Consider the following 25545-nt stretch of genomic DNA (forward strand, 5'->3'; position numbering starts at 1 on the left):
CTTCTTTCCTTACCAAAAAATTCTTTACTTGTCAGCCTAGCCTACCTGTACATATTCTGAGATCAAATTCTGTGTGCTAACAAATGATTGACCTTCTGTAAATAAATAAATTGTCTGAAAAATATGGCATCACTTGCATGCTTTCCTATCATACTTTAAGTCTGTGTAATAACTTCCAGAATAGTCTTACCAGTGTATAGAGAAAATGAAAAGGTTAGGGAACATAGGGATTTACAAAACACATATGGTACTGGCACGAAAAGACCCATAGATCAATGGAATGGAATAGAGAACCTGGAAATGGACCTTCAATTCTATAGTTAACTAATCTTTGGCAAAGCAGGAAATAATATCCAATGGGGTCAGGGGGAAATAGTCTTTTCAACTAATGGTGTGGGGAAAATTGTACAGTCACTTGCAGAAGAATGAATCTGGACTACTTTCTCACACCATACACAAAAAATAAATTTAAAATAGATGAAAGACCTAAATGTGAAACTAGAATCCATCAAAAATCCTGGAGGAGAACACAAGCACAGCACCTTCTTGCTAGGCATATCTCCAAAGGCAAGAGAAACAAAAGCAAAAATGAACTATTGAGACTTCATCAAGATTAAAAAGCTTTTGCACAGCAAAGGAAACAGTCAACAAAATAAAAGGCAACCTATGGAATGGGAGAAGATATTTGCAAATGTCTCACCAGATAAAGAGCTAGTGTCCAAAATATATAAAGAACTTACCAAACTCAGCACCCCAAAAACCAAAAAACCAGTCAAGAAATAGCCAGAATACATGAACAGACATTTCTCCAAAGAAGACATACAAGTGACCAACAGATACATGAAAAGATTTTCAACATCACTTGGTATGAGGAACTACAAATCAAAACCACAATGAGATATCACTTCACCCTAGTCAGAATGGCTAAGATTAACAAGTTAGGAAACAACAGATGTTGTCAAGGATGCAGAGAAAAGGGAGCCCTCTTACATTGTTGTTGGGAATGCAAACTGGCGCAGCCACTCTGAAAACAGTATGGAGGTTCCTTAAAAAACTGAAACTAGAACAACCATATGACCCACCAATTGCACTACATGGTATTTATCCAAAGGGTACAAACACAGTGATTCAAGGGGACACATGTACCCAAACATTTATAACAGCAATCTCCACAATTACCAGAATATGGAAAGAGCCCAAATGTTCATTGAAAATGAATGGATAAAGAAGAGATGATGTACATATACAATGGAATATTCCTCAGATATCAGAAAGAATGAAATCTTGCCATTTCCAATGACATGGATAGAACTTGAAAACTTAAAAACTCCCAACAAATTAGGAATTAAGAAATACCTCAACATAATAAAGATGATATATTAAACACCCCAGCTAATATCATGCTCATTCAGAAAAAAAAAAACCTGTTTCTCTCTCTCTATCCCACACACATGTACATACACATACACTGTTAGAATTAATAAATTAAATAAATTTATGGAATGTAAAATCAATATGCAAATATCAGTTGCATTTTTATACACTAACAAGGAACTATCAGAAAAGTAAATTAGGAAAATAATCCAATTCACAACAGCAACCCAGATAATAAAGTACTTTGGAATAAAAGTAAGGAGGTGGAAGACTTGTACACTGGAAACTACAAAACTTTGCTGAAAGATATTGAAGAAGATACAGACAAATAGAAAGGCATTCCACGTTCATGGATTGGAAGAATTAGTATTGTGAAAATGTCTTAACTACCCAAAGCAATCTGTAGATTTAATGCAACCTCTATCAAAACCCCAATTCCATCTTTTACAGAAATATAAAAACAATTCTACAATTCATTTGGAATTACAAAGACCTTGAATAGCCAAAATCATCTTGAAAAAGTAGAGCAAAATTCGAGGAATCACACATCCTGATTTCAAAATATACTCCAAAGCCACAGTAACAAAAACAGTATGATACCAGCACAAAACACACATAGACTAATGGTGCCAAATAGAGAACATATAAATCAATCCATACATATATAGTCAACTGATCATTGACAAGGGTGCCAAAAATACACAATGGATAAAGGATAGTGTCTTCAACAAATGGTACTGGAAAAACAATATACATATGCAGAAGAATGAAATTGGACCCTTATCTTACATCATAACACAAAAATCAACTCAAAATGGAGTAAAGTCTTAAAGGTAACACATGAAATTGAAAAAACTTCTTGGAGAAACCAAAGGGAAAAAGCTTCATGACATTGGTCTTGGCAAAGATTTTATAAATATGACACCAAAAACACAGCCAACAAAAGCAAAAGTAAGCAGGTGAAGAAACAAAAAAGTTTCTTCACAGCAAAGGAAACAAGCAACAAAGAGAAAGGTAATCCACAGAATAAGAGAAAATATTTAAACACCATATATCAGATTATGTGTGAATCTCCAAAGTATATTAAAAAGTCTTACAACTCAATAGAAAGAAAGGAAGAAAGAAAGAAAGAAAGAAAGAAAGAAAGAAAGAAAGAAAGAAAGAAAGGACCCTAATAACATGCTTAAAATATAGGCTGAGTCTTGATAGACATTTCTCTGGAGAATGCATACAGATAGCCAACAAGTAGATGAAAAGATGCCTATATTCACTTATCTTCAGGGAAATGCAAAAAACACAATGAGATATCACTTCACACCTGTTAGGATGGTTATTATCCAAAAACAAAGACAAAAAGTTATGGAAAGGATATGGAGAAATTGGAATCCTTTTTCACGGTTGGTGAGAATGTGAAAGGGTGCAGCCACCTAGGAAAACTGCATAGATATTCCTCAAACAGTTAAAAATAGAAGTACCATATGATTTAAATATGGTCTGGTATAGAGAATTTAAAAATAAGCCATCAGTTTTTTGAAGAAAATACTCAAATTGAATTATTGGTCAAAGTGATCATTAAATCCAAGTGCTGAATTTCTTTGTTATGTAATCAGTCAATGTAAACTTACATTAACAGCTTCATCTTCTGTTAGACTTTCATCTATTGTTATATTGGGCAAATCTGGCCAAACCTACAGAGAAAGAAAAAATAGGAAAATCGTTGAAAATAATTTCAGTATAGTATGACTATGTTGTAAATAAAGTATAGTAGGGTTCTTAGGGTTCTAGAGGCATATTATTATTATATCTTGAGATCCCCAGACCAGTAATTTTTTCAATTTTTTTTTCAGTTTGTGTTTTGGTAAATGTAACATTTGCAAACCATTCTCATATTTCATATTAATTTCCTCTTTAATATGCCAAATATTAGTAGTAGGTAGTGATATTAAAACCAATGTATGTAACCAGGAGTTCTACTCAGAAATAATATGAAGGGGGCACCTACGTGGCTCAGTTGGTTAAGCAACTGCTTTTGGCTCAGGTCATGATCCTGGAGTTCTGGGATCGAGTATCGTATCAGAGTCCCAGCTTTGTGGGGAGTCTGCTTCTCCCTCTAACCTTCTTCCCTCTCATGCTCTCTCTCTCCCTCTCTCTCTCTCTCTCTCAAATAAATAAATAAAAGCTTTAAAAAAAAGAATATGAAGACACATACTAAATTTAATTTCATGTGGTATATTAAAACTATTTCTATAATTATTCCAGCATTAAAATCTGAAAACAATAAATATTTTTATTTAAAAGGAATTGAAGATCTGAGTTGGATGATGCCATGCTAAGGCAAACATCTTCTTTGTTTTCTCAATTAGTACTAAATACTCCTCTCTGTCTCTCCATATCCTCATCCCTATCCCTGCTTTCCCACCTACTAATGTTTTCCTCTACTCAACCACACAAACACACAACTTGAGACCAAATTCAATCATGCAGAAAGCTCTGAGAATTTGAATCTATGTTGTAAAGCCTACATAGTTTCATGTAAAAAAAAATGTACTTAATTCCTACAAGAGATTAGTTGTGGATGGGGAATAGTTCACTAAAGGAATGGAAAAGAAGATAGAAATCTGAGAAAATGTATAGACATTTAGAATGAGAAGGTAATACAAATGAAGGAAAAAAAAAAAAACCTTTCTATGGTCAATATGCCATACTCTATACTTTCATGTTTCTTAAAATGTTATGATTTGTCATTAAGTTATCATAGGATTTTTCTATTTTATGTTAATTTTTAGTTTTGAAATATTTTGACTCACAGAAAAGCTACAAACATTATACCTAGAGGTTTTTTTTTATATCCTTTATTCTGTAACATTAACAAATTTATAACCTCTTTAGAATCATCAAAACCAAGAAATAGGCATTGATACAATATTTAAGTAATCTAGAGGCCATGTGTGAATTTTACCACTGTTATCACTAATATGCTATTTTGGGTCCAAGAAGAAAAAAGGATTCTATATTATATTTCATCATGTCTCCCACAAAGGAATTCTGTTTTGTTTTTCATTCTAGTTAAGACTATTGGATTTTTAGTTTGTTCTTTTATAAGTAAGCCAAATCAGGATTTTTCTATAATACGTCAATATAACCAGGTCTGAATATTGTTGTTTAAATGAAATACAATAAATTATAATCCTTGTTCAAGTCAGGAATATAAGTATGGCTCTTAAAAATTGTCTTTTTAATTTTAATTTTATTTTTTTAAGATTTTATTTATTTATTTGACAGAGAGAGAGAGATCACAAGTAGGCAGAGAGGCAGGCAGAGAGAGACAGAGGAGGGAAGCAGGCTCCCCGCTGAGCAGAGAGCCCAATGCGGGGCTCGATCCCAGGACCCTGAGATCATGACCTGAGCCGAAGGCAGAGGCTTAACCCACTGAGCCACCCAGGTGCCCCTAAAAATTGTCTTTTTTATTAATGAAAGAAGTACAAATATTTAAATGACTTGCAGTGTAGAATAATGAACAACCATCTTATTAATCTTAATTTTATAATACACAAAAGAACACTGAAAAGAAATGTAAAAAGTAAATTAAAATTTTAAAAAATGCAAAAAAAATTACATATTGAAAAAATATATGTATCAGCTTTCCCTGTTCTATAATACACAAAGACATTCTAATAAATGCAATTTAAAAATTTAAAATGAAACAAATAGTAAACAAACATACAAATACATAAATTCTGTTTCTAATAATTTAAGTTGAAATCAAATTATATATTTTATTAGGTATTCAATCATTACATTTCTTTATTCTATATCTCTCCTTCTGAATATGTCTTTAAGTCTTATTTTTACTCAATAGAAACTTTTAGTGAAGTAACATTCTATACTTATTTTATTTCAAGATATCAGTTCAGTACCTTTGCCCAACAAATATCACTGGTATTAGGCCATTTGACAAAAACATCTTTCTCCATTCCTCTTTCAAATGCAGGATAAGGCTTTGTTTCATTTCCTGAAATTGCTGGATCCTAAAATTAAAATGAAATATACACCAGGTAACTCTGGAGTAAAAGTATGACCACTTAGGTCACAGTTATGAAACAAAATTTTCTATGACTACATTATCATTTTACTGTGCTCTCACACAGACTGGCAAATAGACTGACAGTATAAATTTCAGTGTTCTAGCTAGAGTGTCCTCTAAATTCCTTGGAAGGAAATTTTAAGAACTTCCAAAAATGTACTGGCTGTGATTTCAAGAGAGATTACTAACATTTTTTTGTTTGGTTTTTATTTCTCCCAGTGGGATTACTGGCTGCCTAGCTTGCTTCCTTTAATGTATTGATAAAATATTCTCCCCAGTGAATCACTAACCTGAAGTCAAATTTTTAAACATGACAAGCGTAAGAAGCAATCCCATAGAATGATTTGAGAATTGTATAGAAATGGAAAATCCATCATAACTTCGTGATAGCTTCTATAAATTGAGGTTAGTTTGTAGCTTCAGTGATTATTAGAAGACAGTTTGTCTTCGACTTCCAGATTCAGTCTTAGATCTCTAAGGATATATCAAACTGTAAAAGTAGCTTGGTAGCAGCCCATGTGAATAAAAGTCTTAAAGGAAGAAAGTTTTAGATTTAGGAAGAATTGAAAGTCATAGTCTTCCTATTTTGAAACACCTCCCTCCCACTTCATTCTAGGAGAGAAATTTTAATGAAATCAAGATAATAAGACTCAGATAAAATATAAAATATAAATACCGACCAGGATAATAATGTATCTCATTCCTTCCTGTCTTATTTTGTCAACAAACTGAGGAAGGTCACGGAAGTTTTCATCAATTGTAAAGTCTAGTTGCCTTTCCATGTAATCAATGTCTGTATATTGAACATCCTGAAAGATATAAAGATTGTGGCAGCGGGGTAAGAATCACAGGGGTCAGTGCATCTCATTCTGTCATCGTATAAAAGTAATAGCAATATGAAAGTTTAAATGCCTCTTCACTTAATCCTAAAGAGAATTAATCAAGTAACACAATGTTCAACAAATAAAACTAGTATATAAAGATCCAAAATAGTCTATAAGCAAGTTAATACAAATGTTCTGTTCGCTAAGAGTTCACTTAACAATTTTGATTTCTAAAAAAAAAAAAAAAAATTTTGATTTCTAAAAATTCTTTCAGATCAATATCTTTTGTTATGTAATTCCCAAAGGAAATAGGAAGACACAGGAGTAAAGGATTTGTGAGGCTATGAAATTATGTTAAATGCAATTTGGAATGTTGTACAATATATACAGAAATAGCTGTTTTTCTATTTCGGGAAACATAAAGCCAATGGGAATAATTTCAGATAACTCTAATATTGCCAAAAAGGAAAAAAGAATTATTGGTAAATCCATCAATTAAAAGATTCTTTTATTGGGACGCCTGGGTGGCTTAGTTGTTTAAGCGTCTCAGGTCATGATCCCACAGTCCTGGGATCGAGTCCCACATCAGGCTCCTTGCATAGCAGGGAGCCTACTTCTCCCTCTGCCTCTGCTGCCACTCTGCCTGCCTGTGCTCTCTCTCTGTCTCTCTCTCTCTGACAAATAAATAAATAAAATCTTTAAAAAAAAAAGATTAATTAAAAAAGATTCTTTTATTATCTACCAAAGTCTTTTTAGAATTAGAAACCAAGCTTAAATAACCAAACTATTGCTTAAAGTATTTACAAATATGTTTAATAAATGTATGACATTTACAAATATGTTTAAACTAATAAATGTTCGACTTTTCATGACATTGTTTAGATCTATATAACATATTTTTAAATTATTTTCTTTAATAGACAGTAACTCAATTTCTTCTTCTAGGTGTTATAAAAAGGACGGCTGATATAACGGACCTAATAACCTCCCTTTTTATAAAAAACAACACCCTTTTTTATAAAAAAATCACTTATATATTTCTGTATCATCTATTTATAGAATTAATTTCCTTATAATAATGTATTAAAAAATCACATACTTGATTCTACTACATGTACCAATGTCTTATAATGAGGCCCTTCTCTTTCTTCTTAGAATGAGTTCTTATATACCAAGTATTCTGGAATTCACTGTTTTAAGTACTCCTAGAATGACCCCTGGGATTCCTGAATCTTGTTAAAAAATGAAATCACAGGGATGATTATTTCTGGATACTCAGTAATATTTAGTTTCCTGAATATTGCAGGAAGAGGATCAAGTGCTCCAATTCTGTGTTCCAACATTACTACTATCACCTATTTCAGGGCAAAAATCACTAAGTTTCATATTTAATTTCTTCTCTGTAATTTGTCACTTCAGTTGATGAAGTAGGTTTCTGTGGACTCTAATTCTCATATTAAAAAATATGGGAAATACATCTGATTACTTAAGCAACCCAAAGTTTAGGAGAGAAAAACAAGTGCATAGTGAGTTGTTTAGTACAACTCGGGGCCATGGAACCAGAGAGAAAGGAGAAAAAGGAATGGTATTATCCCTTTTCCTTCATCTAATAAAGACACTTTATAAAAATCTCATAACCATGTCATTAGGTGCTACTAATAAAAACAAAGAATTATTGCCAAATGACTAATTTTAAAGTATGCATACTTATTTCATTTTGCTTTTATAGATAAAACATTTAACACTGTTTTTAAAATGGATATACATACATAGGGGATCTGAGCAGCCACCATATCATTATATACTTGCTCAACTTCTGAAGTATTTCTGTACCCATAACGACATAATTGGAATCCCAAAGCCCAGTAAGGTGGCATGACAGGTCGACCAATTACCTTTGGGGGGAAAAAAAAAAGTTATTTGTGAACTAAGAGAGTTACTTTATATCACAAAGAAAACTTAAAAAAAAAGTACAGTCATACTTCATGGTATTGTTGTGTTGCAATTTCTGGAGTTGGGCCCAAAAACATATAAAAGTCCAAGATTCCTCCAATTATACGGTAAGTCAGAGCAGGAGTTGGCTGAAATGTAACATCTGGAAATCCAAAATATGATTACATTTTTATCTATGTATTAGTTTACTGAAGAGTAATATAAAATACAAGAAATTCAACAAATGACTGTTTTACCCATTGCATTGCTGTTAAGTAAGAGAACTCCATGAGCGTAGCCTTCATCTTCCAGAGCCATGTAATAGGGATGAAATCCGTAGGAATTAAGTTTATGCTAAAATAAAAAATTAAATATAATTCATATTTAAGTAATAATAGCATAATATTTAAACAATAATAGCATATGAATTTTGTGAAGGTAATATTCAAATGCATTGTAAGATTGAGGCTATATGAATTTAAAGGTTCCTTCTTTAAAGGAACAGAACTATGCTTAAATTAAGCATAGTTTTAATGCTTAAAACTATGCTTAAAAGTTTTAAAACTTTGCTTAAAGTTTTAAACTATGCTTAAATTAAAATATTTCTCCTTTAGAAAAAAATTTCTTTATTATTTGAACCATCACTGCTTTAGAGGATACAAATGAATGTACAAATTTGTAACACCCACAAATTCTGTCATATTAACTGATGTAAAAAACCATTGGTATTGGTGTAGTTGGATTTCTTTCTACAAGTGTATCTTAATTCATTTATAAATTGGCACTTCTTTTTCAATAAAAAAAGTCCTAGAAATGTTGAAAATATTCAAACCTCTTGAGATCTTATATGGTAATACCTAAGTTTATATAATATTATATGATAATATTTTAAATGATATCTTGTTTACACAATAGTTTATAAACATTTAATTTCATTTTCAACTAGATCTTTTCATTTTTTGGAATAAAAAACCTATACTCAAGTTCATGAAAATGACTTCTCAAAAGTCACAAAACTTTTAAGTTGATGACCCCTAATCAAACTGACAATTTTAGGGGCACCTGTGTGACTCAGTCTGTTAAACCTCTCACTCTTGATTTTGGCTCAATCTCAGGGCCTGAGATAGAGCCCCGTATCAGGCTCTGTCCTGAGGGTGGAGCCTGCTTGGGGTTCTTTCTCTACCTCTCACTCTGCCCCACCTCCTCCCCACTCTTGCTTGTGTTGTCTCTAAAAAAACAACACACACATACACACACACAAAACTGACCTCTTTGACTCACACTGTATGTCAGTATTTGATCAGCATGTGGAAGAAGATTTATATTTTGAGTCAAGAATTATATTAACCTAATAATGTCAATACATTGTTGCATAGTTTTAAAGAAATACATTTTGTAAAACACTTTCAAGTCGATACAAATGAAAAGCAGACTTCATAATCCAAGTTTGAACAATTATGATACAAATAAAAGTTGTTTGAGCACCTAACAATAAAAAGTCATTGCAATAGTATATACATTTATAATCTTATACTGAATATATCCTTTAGATATAAGTCATGTGTAAAAAATCAAAATGAATTACTATTTTATTAAAATGTGTTTTTACATGATATACTAGGAATAATTATAATTAATATTAGTTGTGCAATGATTTATTCATGAAATGTACTCCATTAATAAGACAAAACATTGGGAAAAGTGATATAAGCATATAAAAACGTTTCTAAAGATGTATTTAGCTGTATGGCCTCATAAAAATGCACACCTGTAGCTGGGTATCATAAAGGAAAAATTTAGCATCAAATCAATATCAAAGAAGCAAAATTTTTTTTTTTCAAGGAGAACCCTGGTCAATTATTTCTAAAAGCTGTGAATAAAAGTAGATTTGGCAGGGGATTCTGAATCTGAATATTTGATTTATCACTGTAATCAAGGATGTTATCCATCCAATCTTCTGCTTTCACCTGTAATTTAAGATAGCTTTTTGTTTGCTTTTTAGAAAATCACTATTACAGGTCTAGGGCCCTTTGTCATTATTACTTCAGTACTCAAGTTTAGACCTACAGAAAAGTGGCCGAGATCCTAATCATGGTCTTAGTTGACTCACGGAGTAGTCAAATATTGATACCTACACCAGGGGGTTGGTCTCTTGTAAACATTCCCCAAGTATGCCAGTTCAGGTCTCTCTTAAATGCTGTATGTTCCACTTCCCCAAAACCATATATATATTCTGATGGCAGGCGAGTAGATATTTGAATAAACTGGTTATTAAAAGCAAATCCAGGCAGGTGAGAATCCCAACTGAAAAGAAAAGAAAACAATTCTAATAAATACAAAGTATTACCACAAATACTAATGGTAATTCTTTCTTAGGTGCTCTGAAAACCAGTAATATTTTTCTCTATGTACCTATTGTACTCAAATACCAAATGAAAATAATATCCCAATACATTTTTCTTTTGACTAAGTTAAAGAGTATCTAAAATGTGTTTCATTTATTTGGCATTATTAGTAAAATAAATTATAGATGAATATGATTATGGTTTATCTTTAGATATATATTGCTTTTTTAAAATAAAATTAATATGAAGTTATAAATAATATTGGCCTAGAAGTAAAATATGTCCCAGAAACAGAAAGTCCTCTGTTTTCCTGTTCCCTTGAGATAATCACGGTAAACTTTTTCTACATATGGATTAAGATGAAATCAGTATCAAAATAAACTATAAGGCATGGTGGATTTTTTTTTTTTAAGATTTTATTTATTTGACACAGAGAGAGAGTGATAGAGAGCACAAACATGAGGAATGGCAGGCAGAGGGAGAAGCAGACTCCCCACAGAGCAAGAAGCCCACTGCCCGATGCCATCCCAGGACCCTGGGATCATGACCTCAGCCAAAGGCAGATGCTTAACAGACTGAGCCACCCAGGTGTCCCATGATGAATATTTTAATTGCAAGCTCTCCCTAATTACTACTCCCAATCTTTTCTTCCTTTATTTTGTATTTATAAAAATGGGTGTTTTAAAATAAATCCTGAAGTAATGTGTTACAGAGAATGTATTGTATTTCTAGTCATTTGCAAGAATACAAAAGAGGAAGAAAAGAAATTGAAGTTGGAAGAAAAAAGAAACATACGAATTACAAAGAATTTAGGATGTATTCAGATTTTTATCTTAAGGATTTTGGAGAAGTATTTACGAAAAATAATGCTTTCCAAATAAAAATAAATAATGCCACTGCACCAGAATTTTTTTACAAAATGACTTCACTTCTTATTCTCCCAAACAAAAATATTATCATAACAAAATTTTTAAAGCAATATAGACATAATTTTCTTAATTATTTGTATCCATCCTGACAATACCTGAAAATATCCTGACAACATCTTCTAAAAAGTCTCATGGTAAGCTGAAATTACATGAAAGTATCTTTTAATATACTACAGTTTGTCTACAAAGCTCTACTGCTTACTAAAACAAAAATAATTTTTTTTAAGATTTTATTTATTTATTTGACAGAGAGAGATCACAAGTAGATGGAGAGGCAGGCAGAGAGAGAGAGAGAGAGGGAAGCAGGCTCCCTGCTGAGCAGAGAGCCCGATGCGGGCCTCGATCCCAGGACCCTGAGATCATGACCTGAGCCGAAGGCAGCGGCTTAACCCACTGAGACACCCAGGTGCCCCAAAAATAATTTTTTATATGTTTATTCATTGTAACATAAAAATACTGAGAGGTGTATGTGTATCAATTACCTTTCATCATTACCTGGCAGAGATAGTATTAACTTTATCAGATTTCAGAACTAATAAATTTCAATTTCAATTAATTTCTAATTAAATATTTACATAACATATTTCCAACTACTTTTTTTTGCTAATAGACTTTTCAAGAGGAGTCTTGGTTTTAGTTCTCAACTTGATTAGAAGAAAGAGCGTGATAATAATGAAATCAATCACATCCAAGATGAAGATGAAATTTTACTAATCCTTAGTGATAGTCCCATGAGTATGATAATTGTTCAGTTTTAAAATGTTAAAACAGGTCAAGTTATTTAATAAAATTAAAACATTTTTAGTGTGATGGCTAATACTCTAGCACAGTGAAAATAATCTAACTTGCCCTCTAACTTAAAATCAAAATATTCCTCATATCAAATAATTCAATGACTTACATAACTTTTCCTGTACTTCTCCTTCGAATCTGGATGCCAAAAGGATTTTCTTTGATTTCAACATCATAAAGTCTGTTTTCATAAGTACTTGTTGGTGTGGTTGGAATGTTTAAAGGTACTGGAACTTCATATCTCTTATTTTGGGGATCATAAATCTATTGCAGAAAAATAATGAAAATAAAAACCTTTCTCTCTTATTCTCTCTTATTGCTGAAATATCATGTAAATAATCATTAAATAATTTAAGTAATTGATCAGACAAGAATATTATAATTCTTGTTTATATAATTCTCAATTCTGTATCCATGGCTCATATATCTATATAGAAATCCACATACACATGTAATGAGATCAAGTTATGAATTATATTTTATCATTTTTGTCATCAATTTTTCCATACAAAAGAAATCTTCAAAAAAATTTTGGAGCTAAATGTTCTCATATATAGATACACAAAATTATTTACCACTTCATTGTTAGACTCAGAAGTTGTTTCAGTATTTTTTATCACATTTATGATCCTACAATGAATGTGAATGGTTATTTATGTTTATTCATTTCTTTATTTTTTAAATACATTTCTTAGAAGTGATAGGTCACAAAAAGTGTACTAAAATGTGTAGGGTCCTTGATATCTATTTTCCATAAATAGTTTACTAATTAATGTTCTTACCAAAATGTATATCCTACTACTATTTTATGTTAAACTAAAAGCATTTATTTTTCTAACTGTCATGTATTTCTGTGCTGATAAGGATGAACCTTTTTCTACATGATATTCAACATTTTGGTTTCCCATTTTTAAAATTTTCTTTTTGTTCCTTTTATTTTCAATTAATATAAGTATTTTAATATTTTTATCTCTAATTTTTATGTCTTCTGTTAAATGTTTGCTTATGGAGACTTACTATTTTTCTTGGTTGTGTAAATTGAAATTTCTTGCTTTTTGTCATGTATGTGGCAAATACTTAACCATTTTTTGCTTTTCTGATAATTGTTTATAGTGTTTGTTGATGTTGAAATATGTTAAATTTTCATGTAAGAAAATATATAGATTTTCATCTGTGGGGTTTATACCGTCGTATCTATGGTTTGAAAGGTTTTTACTAGGCAGATATAAGACAAAAATGTATCTAATTTTTTTTTTTCTGGGCTTATGTTTGATTGATATTGTATATATACAAGTACATCTTTTACACACACACACACACACATATTTTTTGTCATCTTTTTTCAATAAACTGTCAGGTATTTCTGGATGCAGTTTCATACTGTTTCAATTGCATAAGTTTTATCATCTCTTCTTTTCATGAATTTTAATTATTGCCATAGCCAAATGTTTACTTCTCCAGATGAACTTAAAGAAAATGAATTAACTTTAAAAGAGTTAGACTTACTTAAGATTTTTTTAATTTGCTTATTTTTTAATATACTTATTTAAAATCTACCAACACTTTTCTGGGGGGCTTCTGGGTAGCACATTTGCCTGGGTGTCTGACTCGGTTTGGGCTCAGGTCAGCGGAGACCTCAGGGTCCTAAGATCAACCCTGCATCTGGCTTCCCACTCAGCAGGACATCTGTTCAAGACTTTCTCTCCCTCTGCCCCCCTCCTTGACCTCACTCAATAGGCTCTCTCTCAGATAAATAAATAAATCTTAAAGAAACAAAACAAAAACTGTCAACATTTTTTAAGCCTTTTCTTATAAACAGTCAACTTGCTCCTATGATTTTTGATATTTTTGTTGTTTCTTTGATTGTTTTTCTCTCTAGATTTTGATAATGGGATTTGCCTCCATTTCTATTTTTAAATGGTGAATGATAACATATATTTTTTGGATATTATTTTACATCCAGTCATTTTTCTAATCTTCTTATCATTTTTAATAGTTTTTGTAGTGGATTCCCTTGGAGCTCTTAAGTAAAATGAGAACAAACTGTTGCCAGAGGGGAGGGGTGGAGGCATGGGCAAAGTGAGTGAAGGGGCGTGGGAGATATAGGCTTCCAGTTATAGAATGAATACATTAGGGGGATGAGAGCTACAGCTTAGGGAATGTAGTCAATAATTTTCTAATAAGGTTATACGGTAACAGGTGGTAGCTACACTTGTAGTGAGCATAGCATAAAGTATAGACTTGTCGGATTACTATCTTGTGCACCTCAAACCAATGTAACATTGTATGTCAGCTATACTTCAATTAAAAACTAACTGCTAAGTGTACTGTTGAAAGAATTTTTTTTTTCTTTTTATGTCTACTGCACTGGTCAGAAAATTCAGGCTGTTATTTAAAAATAATGGAAATAGTATCCTGTTTTGTTTATTTTTTAAAATTATTTATTTATATGAGAGAGAGAGTACAAAGGGGACAGAGAAAGAGGAAGCGGGGAGAAGCAGACTCCCTGATGAGCAAGGAGCCTGACCCAAGGCTCAATCTCAGCATCCTGGGATCATGACTTGAGCCTAAGGCTGATGCTTAACCAACCGAGTCAGCAGGCATCCGTGCTTTGTTTATCTTAATGTAACAATAAACACAGTCTGATTCTAAGTAACTTATATATTTAGCAAGAATTTGATTTTTTTTTAAATCACCACTACATGTTTAATTATATGCAAAATTGCAAAAGTAAGAAGCTTTATTTATGGTGCACGTAGGTATGAGCTGTGTAGGGGAAAAAAAAAAACCTTTATTTTTATAAAATCAAAATGTCTACAATTCAGTTACTAATCCTTAATATCACAAAACGGAAGCATCTAAATTATTCGGAATCATTTGTCTTGAGAGATGGGCCATTCATTGGGGTAGTTTATATCAACCGACCTTAAGCCGCAGCGCGTCATTTTTATGGTATTTCACCTCCACACGAAGAGTTGAGACGGGGTCCGAAGGTAGCTTTATTTGCGCTCTTGTAGGATTCAGCCGTAGGTCAGTTGTTATACCCGTTGATGAATACTGAGTTGAACTCACCAGATAAGGGTTGTATTGTCTAGGAAAGTAACAATCAGGTGCTCGGGAGCTAAGAGGAACCTAAAAAACAGAGTACATGTTCATTGCCAGAAATTGTAAACATTGTAATATTGAATGCTTTAAAAAAGGTAGACATATTTAATCACATGTTGCATAGCTTATCAATGTTATTATTTAACTATAAAATAAAATTATAATCATAACACAAATTATTATGCAACCTAAAATATTGTACACTAAAATCTTATATATAATATTTATATGTTGACTCTAAAGATAGACCAGTAGAGGAAAAGAATCAAATGTCATAGCTTTTCAACAGAATATAGAATGATTCTGTTTTAGAATGATTTGCAAAAATTAAGTATATTACGGGGGGCCTGGGTGGCCCAGTGGGTTAAAGCCTCTGCCTTTGGCTCAGGTCATGATCTCAGGGTCCTGGAATCGAGCCCTGCATCAGGCTCTCTGCTCAGCAGGGAGCCTGCTTTCTCCTCTCTCTCTGCCTGCCTCTCTGCCTACTTGTGATCTCTGTCTGTCAAATAAATAAATAAAATCTTTTAAAAAAATTAAGTATATTACTCATAAATCTTGATTCCATGCTTATTCTTATTCTTCATACTGACTATTGCCTTTTTCATGTAAAATGGCTCTACAACAACCCTCAGAAGGGCCTGTACTTAAAGTTCTTTTCTTGGGGAGCCTGGGTGGCTCAGCAGGTTAAACCTGTGCCTTCGCTCAGGTTGTGATCTCAGAATCCTGGGAGGAATCCTGGAATCGAGTCTGGCATTTGGCTTTCTGCTCAGCAGAGAGCCTGCTTCCCCTCTCTCTTTGCCTGTCTGTCTGCCTACTTGTGATCTCTCTCTGTCAAATAAATAAATAAAATCTTAAAATAAATAAGTAAATAAATAAATTCTTTTCTTTTACTTATAATGAAATTATATCATTTCTTATCTCATGACTGATCCTAATACTGGTCAATTACATCCTGACCAGTATTTAAATAGCAACTATGGCCAAAGATCAAAACTGATTGGTTTATATATAAGTGGAAGCTAATATCTAAGAAAAAGAACAATAAATGGTGGCATTAAGGGCTAGTTGCCTTGCTATAGTCCATTCTCCCATCTTTCTTATTTATTAAATTATTATATTGCTGGGAGAAACAATGTGCTCATCTAACTTGTCCCAGTCTCTTTTGAGGAAGTTATATATGACCTCCAAATCCTCCTTAAAAAAAAAGGGTATAAGCTGATTAAAATAGGATGTCTTTCCTCCTCCCACCTTTGGGCCTAGAATGAATACATAATGACAGAAGACATAATACAAACTTGAGGATAAAAAAGAAATGGTAAACATAAAACTTTGATGACATTGAGAGGCCAGTATATCAGACATGAGCCTCTTTTTTGTAGGGGAAAAATAAACGGTGTCTTGTTTAACCAAATCATCATTCTGTTGACTGGATGATCAAAACAACTGGCTAGAAATTACCCCTTATTGGAACTAATACACAGCCCATTAATTTCAGAAGATTTAATATCTTGAGACAATGCTTTTGAAAGACTGGCCTTAGTAAATTAAGCTAGTCGGCCATAGTCAATATCTAATATGAGTTCAACAAATAGTGAAATGGGGCACACTTTATTAAGCTAAGTAAGGCACACTATCTAAAGTGCTTGGAAAGCAACTTACACAACCATTTAGTCTGGCATTTACTAAACTATGTCTTCAGAGAATTTATTAAGATAAAAATAAATTGTCCGGGGGTGCCTGCGTGGCTCACTGGGTTAAAGCCTCTGCCTTCGGCTCAGGTCATATTCCCAGGGTCCTGGGATGGAGCCCCACATCGGACTCTCTGCTCAGCAGGGAGCCTGCCTCCTTCCTCCTCTCTCTCTGCCTACTTGTGATCTCTATCTGTCAAATAAATAAATAAAATCTTTAAAAAATAAATAAATAAATAAATAAACTAATAAATTGTCAGGGCATCTGGGTGGCTCAGTGGGTTAAGCCTCTGCCTTCAGCTCAGGTCATGATCTCAGAGTCCTGATATGGAGCCCTGCATCTGGCTCTCTGTTCAGTGGGGAACCTGCTTCCCCGTCTCTGCCTGCCACTCTGCCTACTTGTGATCTCTCGCTCTCTGTCAAATAAATAAATAAAATCTTTAAAAGAAATAAAATAAAAAATAAATAAATTGTCAAAGGCCTAATTGCAAATTCCAAATGTTTCTCTAGATGAATTTAGTTCTTATGCTATAGAATTAAAATTGTAATACATAATGCTTACATTGAGATATTTATGTAAAAGACATGCTATGAATTATAATAAAATTCTTAGTACCGGTTCCCATAAACAGCCACGTGCTTCACACTTTTCTTTAGTTGCAGGGTCTGCATCTGGATAACAAGTAAACCTTTCATTTACTGAGTAATTTTGATGCCATTGAACGGTAAAGTTCCTTCCAAGGTTAAAGTTGAGACCATAAATTAGGAGTTTCTGAAGACGAAGAAATATTAAAAAAATATTTGTGAAAACTAGATGACTTAAAAGTACTTAATATTTATAAAATGCAGCAATCACAGCAATTCTTCAAATCAAATCATTGGTATTTTAATAGGATACTTAAAGAACAGATAAGAAAAGAGAAAATATGTCATGCCACTGAAATGGCTACAACTTCAAGACAAAAAAAAATATGAGAAATCATAGAATACCAATGAAAAGATTATTGCTAAATCCAGGCATGAGTCAGTTCTGCCATTTAATGCTTATGCTTCTTTGGGACAATTGCCTATCCTTTACTATCTTCCATTTCCTCCGCCTGTGAAATGGGGGTGATTGCTTCTACTACAGGGGGTTGCTATACAGGAAGAATGACAAATGAAATTTAAAGCACTTAACACAATGCCTAGGGCAGATTAAGTGTGAAATAAATATTAGTTCCCTCAAGGGAGGGAAATTAATGACTTAGGTTTATATAGAGGACCCCAGAGTCAGAAGTGGGAAATACCTATTTCTTCAATTATGTCTCTAATTTGAGACACCGCTTACAATCTTTGAGGGACTAGTTAGGAGATAACATGGCATGATGCAAAACATGGCGTGGTGTGTGTGTGTGTGTTCTAACACATAATGATTTTTATTATTAGGATATTGCAAAGTTAAGTTTGTTGTCTATATACCTTGAGAATACTATAGGCAAAATTTATCCCAGACTTCCATCCTCATTAGCTTACTTTTTGATATCAACTTACTTTCATACCTCTACATGCAGGACTGAAAATTCATATAAAGATCAGTCTAAGCACAGCAGAATTAATAAGGGGTATCTATTAAAGTCTGTGTAAATCTGGGGCACCTGGGTAGCCCAGTGGGTTAAAGCCTCTGCCTTCGGCTCAGGTCATGATCTCAGGGTCCTGGGATCGAGCCCCGCATGGGGCTCTCTGCTCAGCGGGGAGCCTGCTTCCTGCTCTCTCTCTGCCTGCCTCTGCCTACTTGTGATCTCTGTCTTTCAAATAAATAAATCTTTAAAAAAAAAAAAATAAAAAAAATAAAGTCTGTGTAAATCTTACATAAGCATAAATACAAACACAGAAATAAGTTAAAATTGCAAAAAACAAATAAAATGATTTTTGTTTTATACTCTTTTTGTAATCTCTGTTAGAGTCATAAAGTTCTCAATAAGCTTGTATTATTTAGTTTATATTAATTAATTATTATAGTCCTAGGAATATAAAAATTATAGTATATTTACTAAATAAAAATAATTAGCCAATACATATTTTTATAAAAATGTGGATGGAAGAACTCTGGACCAGAGGTTTAGGAATTAGAAAAAAAAAATACTTTAAGGGAATATTCTATATCTCAAGTGATTTAGAATTTATGCTGATGTTACCAATAATTTAGGGTATATATGAATGGTGGGAAAAAAGTCAATAAAAATAATTTCAATGCTTTAAATTATTGTGATCTATATTTTAAGTACAGTAATTTATTACCCAAAGCAACAATTTAAGTGTTACATTTTATAGATAAGGAAACTGAGATAATAAATTAATTTGATATCTTTAAATGTACACATTGCAAGGCTGAAATTCAAGCCCTATCCTAAGACTCCTTTTCCCTCCGTAGTACACATCTTGAGATTTTATTTTGAAGTAATCTCTATACCCAACATGGGGCTCAAACTCACAACCCTGAGACCAAGGATACTACATGCTTTCCTTACTGAGGCAGCCAGGTGCCTCTCTGGAACACAACTTAAAAGAGACAAAAATTACAATTTCCTTAGAAACAAAGAGTGTAAACAAAATTTCAAAGAAAAAAATACAAGATATATCAAGGATAGTGATAGTTCTTGAAAGGAGAAGCAGAAGGAATGAGTGAAGAAAGGGATTCAATCAATATCTTAAAGAGTACTAAATGAGAAGCTAAAGAATTTAGAACCTTTATTATATGCAACAGGTGAGTAAGTTCAAGTTCAGGGTAGGAAATACCATTAAAAATATTAAGAAGATGTATATAAGTGATATCCAAGATAAAATGAAATAAAGAGAAGTAGCAAAGAGTCCTTTTAATGTTGATATCTGAAATGGGAATGACCTAAAATGGAATATTAATAGCAAAAGGGGGGGAAAAAAGTAATATGAAGAAAAAAATGTCACAAAACCAGAGACTGAATGGTTACATAATGTTAAATGTGAGAATATATGACAGCTAAAATATTTTAAAATTTTTAATTTACCTGGTCAGAAGCAGTATAAGTAAAATTGTAGTGATCTTTTATTGGCTGATTATCTTCCACCACTGTAACTTGTGTAACAGAGTCTGTCAACCCAAGGATTTTTATAGTCTCAAAAGCTAAAGTGGTTCCTTCCTGGTATGATGAATGTGTGCATAAAATATCTAATTTGTTCTGAAAAGAAGAATATAAAAATATATATTAAGTAGAAGGTCAATGGATAAAACCTGAAATAATACAGGTATAAAACAAAGAACCAATCACTATCCCTCCATTCCCACCAGTTCTCCAAATCTAAGTAATATATGTAGATATACTCATTAACGACTCTTCATTTTTTGTGTATATGTCATAAAATTTATTTTCAGAGATAACCTGAATTAACCATGATGCAACTCATATATATCTCTTCTCATTCTAGCATTAATGTTGATGAGGAATAACAGCTTTGGCAACAAAGAATATATGAAGAAATCCAACACCTACAAAAACTATTGCTATTAATTATTAAAACTTAGCCTTATGTGTAGATTTTTCATCCTCACTCAAAATCCATAACAATTATTGTTGTGACTGATATAGTAAAGCATTTTCAAATATGTTGACATTATTTTCCTAGGTCCTGCTGCTTAAACCAGACATACCCATTTAAGATGTTTGAAGATTTTTGTGCATCAATTTCATCATCACAAACTTCCATTACATTTAAATACAAAAATTTAAGATAACAATGTATTTATAATGTAACAACTTAAATTTTAAAATTTAACAATTTATTTAATTTCTTTCTGTTGAAATCTGAAGGTAAATGTAAGCATCCTTCCAAAAGAAATCCATGATAAAGGCATAACGCAGACATTAGCAAGATACATGTTCAGCTGTGTGTCCAAAGAGAATACTTACATTAGAAACTGAAAAAGTATATAAAATGTAGTTGCCATTTTGTATGGTATCTAAAATGGGGGAAAAAACAGAGTTATCAGATCAAAATATAATTCTTTATTGCTAATTTCTCTATTTTTATGGTTATACAACTCTTAAGAAATTTAAAATAAAAGGTACTGTTAATGGGCAACTGAGTGGCTCAGTTGGTTAAGCATCCCACTCTTGGCTTCAGCTCAGGTCATGATCTCAGGGTTCTGAGATTGAGCCCTCAGTCAGGCTCTGAGCTCATTGGGGAGTCCACTTCTCTCCTCCCTCTCATTCTGCCCTTTCCCCTGCTTGCACATACTCTCATGTAGTCTCTCTCTTTCAAATAAATAAATAAATCTTTTTTAAAAATTATTTTTAATTAAATTAATTAATTTATTTGATAGAGATCATAGGTAGGTAGAGAGGCAAGCAGAGAGAGAGGGGGGAAGCAGACTCCCTGCTGAGCAGATAGTCTGATGTGGAACTTGATTCAAGGACCCTGAGGTCATAACCTGAGCCGAAGGCAGAGGCTTAACCCACTGAGCCACCCAGTCACCCCTTAAAAATTATTTAAAAAAATATTGTTTATTAATGAAACAAATTAAAAAGTTTATCTTTTCAAATTAAAGTCTTTAACACTTATATGCAAAAGAATCTTAATAGTTTATTATCCCAGTAAGTAAAGGTAATGAATATATATGTGCCTAGCTTAATTTTTCAAAGATGGATTAAATATTCCTGGAAATTAAGAGAAAAAAAACTTACAATAAAATGTACATAATTGTAAATTCATTATTGAAAAATATTTTATCTCTTTCTAGTAAACCATGTAACATTAAGTTTATCTTTGGAAGATATGGCACATCACAATTTTATTTTGCACCTTTAATTTTTTTCATTGTTAGAGGAAATAAGGTGAACCTGGAGATATGTTAAAGACAGAAATAAACTTTAATGAGGAAAGTGGAAGAAGACAATGATTTTCTACACTGTCTAAGTAAGAGAACTTTTTATTAACATGTTTCTTTAACAGAGAAACTGAAGATTATGGCTAAAATAATTTGAAAGACAGTGAAAAAAGTAAAAGGAATCTGAGAATTTATATATATATTTTCAACAATATTAATTTGCCTAAAATTTTAATCCTAATTAATGAAATAAAAATCATACCATGAATTGAAGGTCATTTTACTGTTCATTTGTTTACTTACAGATTGATTATTTAGAAAATTTTGATTTTAACTTTTCAAAGCACATAACTATAGAAATACCATATTTGATAACTGATTAATCATATCTCCATATTTTTAAACATTTTCCTAGATGAAAGTAAATTATCAATATATATTTTTTATATAGAAAGAAATATATTTGGGTATATTTATATAATTTGAGGAATAAGAATAACCTTAAAATCAAGCCCCACATGCTATCAAGGCAAGTATGATCTCAATAGCATTCTTGAATTGATGATCACAAATAATTTAATTCAGCAGGAATCCAATCTTAAGGAACCTCTGTGTGGTAAATGTTTGGAACATATTCTCATGGAAAATCTTACCCCAGTATGCTCAGGTTCTAAGGTATTTGAAACAGAGCAAGAAGGCTAGCGTTAGAGTAAAATGAGAAAAGGAGAGCAGTAGTGGATAAATGTGTGTGTGCACACATACATGCAAAAATACAGATTATGGTGAGTGATCTAGGTCCTGGTAAAGACTATGACTTCTAACTGAATAAAATATAAAATAATTAGAAGGTTTGAGCAGAAGTGTGGTGATTTGAAATCGTATTTTAAAAGGATTACTCCATGAAATAAGACAAAAGGAGAGAGGGAGACAAACAATAAGATAACTTTATGTCAGGAAACAAACTGAGGGTTGCTGAAGTAGATGGGGTGGCTGTGTGATGGACATTGGGGATCATATGTACTATGGTGAGTGCTGGGAACTGTGTAAGAATGATGAATCACAGACCTGTACCCCTGAAATAAATAATACATTATATATTAATAAAACTAAATAAATTTTTAAATAAATAAATAAATAAATAAAAGGATTACTGCACCTACTGGATTGTAAATAGAATGTAAAAGGGGTTCAACAAGAACTACAGACAGACCAGTCAAGGAGCTATTATAAGTATTAAAATGAAAGATAGTAATGACAGTGATGAACTGACAAGAGAACCCAGGTGAAGGTAGAACTAAGAGAAATTCCTAGGCTGTGAGAAAAAATGACCAAATAAATTTTTTGGCATTTTGGAGAGATGAAATCAACTGACAAGGGAAGACTGTAGGTGAAGCAGATATATCATGGTGATCTATATTTTCAAAAATAAGCCTTAAAAAACATGAATTTTTTAATAGATTCCATATTTTCAATTTATTTGAGGGCACACCAATGCAGACACTATTTCTTGAAGTGAGTTTAGAGATATTTAGATGTTCCATACACATACAAAGACATACGGGATATTCTTTAGTACATCTGAGAAGTAGTGAGTTAAAATATAAACTAACCTATAATTTTTTGTACATACAAATACAAAACAAATACCTAAGAATCTTCTATTAAAAAAATAGGTTTAAAAAAACCTAACAAATTTATGAGGGTAATTATAATTAACTAAATCTAAACAGATAAATTTAGTATGGCATAATTACATATTAGAAAAAATGGCTTTTTTTATTCTCCTGGGTACTGAATCCTCAAATTTGGGGCTTATGAAATAAAATTAAGTACACTGTTAATTAAAGTAAATAATAATTTAATTATTTTAACATTAAACAAAATTTTAAATGTTAGGGTTTTTTTTACAGTAATAAAATTTTAGTTTTTAACTACTACAATCACTTAAGAGAGTTGAAAATATGATAAAATTTGCATATTTGTGAATTTATTAACTACTCTAATTAAAAGAATCTAATAAAGATATATATACATGTCAAAAACTCTTACAATGAACCTATAAAAATATTGTCATTCAATATTTATAATTTAAATAATGATTTTAATTTCACAAAGTAAACTAATACCTTAAGATAGATAAAAATAGGAATTAAAAAATAAAACTTGTGACATTTTTTAAATAGATGCAATGTTATATCAATAAAAAGGCAAATTGTCCCATCATCAAAATGAACCTTTTAAAAGTCTATCACATTGAAACTTACTTTTAGTTTCTCCATCATCCCAGAAAAAGTCTCCTTTTGCTGTGTTATCTTCATCTAATGCAACTATAAGTCCTAGAGGCTTCTTTCGGCTGTTAAATAAGTTTGGGCGTATATGTAATTCAAAATAAATTTATAATAGTAAAATATCTTACAAATAAGTCAATTTCAACCCAGCAGATCTGTAGATGTTCTACTTTCATGTGAGAATATTGATATCAATGAAATTCATGTCTGTATTTATTATTTTTCCATGAGAGAAATAATTTATATACTTATAAAATAAATGAAAGAAAGAAATTTAATAAATATAATATGGAACTTCTTGGAGGCAAGATACCAACAAAATTGAAACAGTATAATGATACTTCAATTCAAGCAAGAAAATTTAAATATACTTTATGAATGCAGAATACATTTAACATATATTTGCACATCTAAATTAACTCTACCTTGCAATTTATCAAGGCTACATCTTATATACATAATAAAGAAAGGTACAATATAAACACATTTTACTGCTTAGTAGAATATCTATTAACCTTACAGATGAGGCTAATTCTATTATGAGAAATGAGACATGATGAATACAATTTTCTCTGTTCCTGTAGGTTTTTAAATCTAGGAAGAGCCTGAGGCAGATATATAGAATATATTCTCTCTAGATAGAATATATTCTATATAGAGCAGTTGAGTCCAGGCAACTGCTCTATATAGAATATATTCCATCCTGCATGCTCACCAAAGTATATGCTGCTCTGGTTCAATACAGCTCCAGAATATAACTAATTTTTGGAGAACACAGTCACAGAACAATTACAGTCTGAAAATAATCAATTATATAATGCCAAAATAATGAAGTTACTAGCACACATTCATTCACTCATGTATTTGTTCCTTCAATAAATATTTAGCAAAAATAGAGAGCATATATTGGGCCGGACATTTACTATTGGCTTGGGGAGTACAGCAGGAAAAAGCCAAGTCCCTCCCTTAATGGAGTTTATAAAGGGAGTGGACACATTACATACACGATAAAGTACACAATATAATTCCAGATATTCTTAATGTTATGAGGAAAACACAGCAGGATAAGAAATAGAATGTAACTATCCCTTGGGGTGTTAACAGAATATGGGGGAATTTGTGCATTCAATATAACCCCTTCTGTGCTCTTGTACCCAGAATGAATGCTGCAAGATGGAGCACAAGAATTTTCAAGTATCCTCTTTTCTCCTAAATATTTCTGCAAGTTATTCCTACTGAACAATTTAGTTTCTGTCTCATTCTTTCCAGACAAAATTATCCACTTCATTTATCATTAAAGTAAAACATTTTAGCAGAAAGAAAAACATTGTGACATTTATGTAT

General features: G+C 31.9%; 1 protein-coding gene across 3 annotated transcripts in view; it reads right to left on the reverse strand.

Moving 5' to 3' along the window:
- SI (sucrase-isomaltase) overlaps nucleotides 1-25545 on the reverse strand; it is a 103961-nt gene that overhangs the window by 32329 nt on the left and 46087 nt on the right. For all 3 annotated transcript variants that reach the window (XM_047729534.1, XM_047729540.1, XM_047729546.1), the window contains 13 exons: nucleotides 24178-24266; nucleotides 20997-21046; nucleotides 20097-20267; nucleotides 17690-17845; nucleotides 15206-15412; nucleotides 12390-12544; nucleotides 10350-10518; nucleotides 8472-8568; nucleotides 8265-8377; nucleotides 8052-8177; nucleotides 6139-6267; nucleotides 5292-5402; nucleotides 3000-3062 (listed from right to left, as the gene is read on the reverse strand). In XM_047729534.1, the coding sequence (XP_047585490.1) occupies nucleotides 3000-3062; nucleotides 5292-5402; nucleotides 6139-6267; nucleotides 8052-8177; nucleotides 8265-8377; nucleotides 8472-8568; nucleotides 10350-10518; nucleotides 12390-12544; nucleotides 15206-15412; nucleotides 17690-17845; nucleotides 20097-20267; nucleotides 20997-21046; nucleotides 24178-24266 (1636 nt within the window). The remainder of the gene's footprint in view (nucleotides 1-2999; nucleotides 3063-5291; nucleotides 5403-6138; nucleotides 6268-8051; nucleotides 8178-8264; nucleotides 8378-8471; nucleotides 8569-10349; nucleotides 10519-12389; nucleotides 12545-15205; nucleotides 15413-17689; nucleotides 17846-20096; nucleotides 20268-20996; nucleotides 21047-24177; nucleotides 24267-25545) is intronic.

Source organism: Lutra lutra, chromosome 1 (genome assembly GCF_902655055.1).
Source record: "Lutra lutra chromosome 1, mLutLut1.2, whole genome shotgun sequence".
Lineage (NCBI taxonomy): Eukaryota > Metazoa > Chordata > Mammalia > Carnivora > Mustelidae > Lutra > Lutra lutra.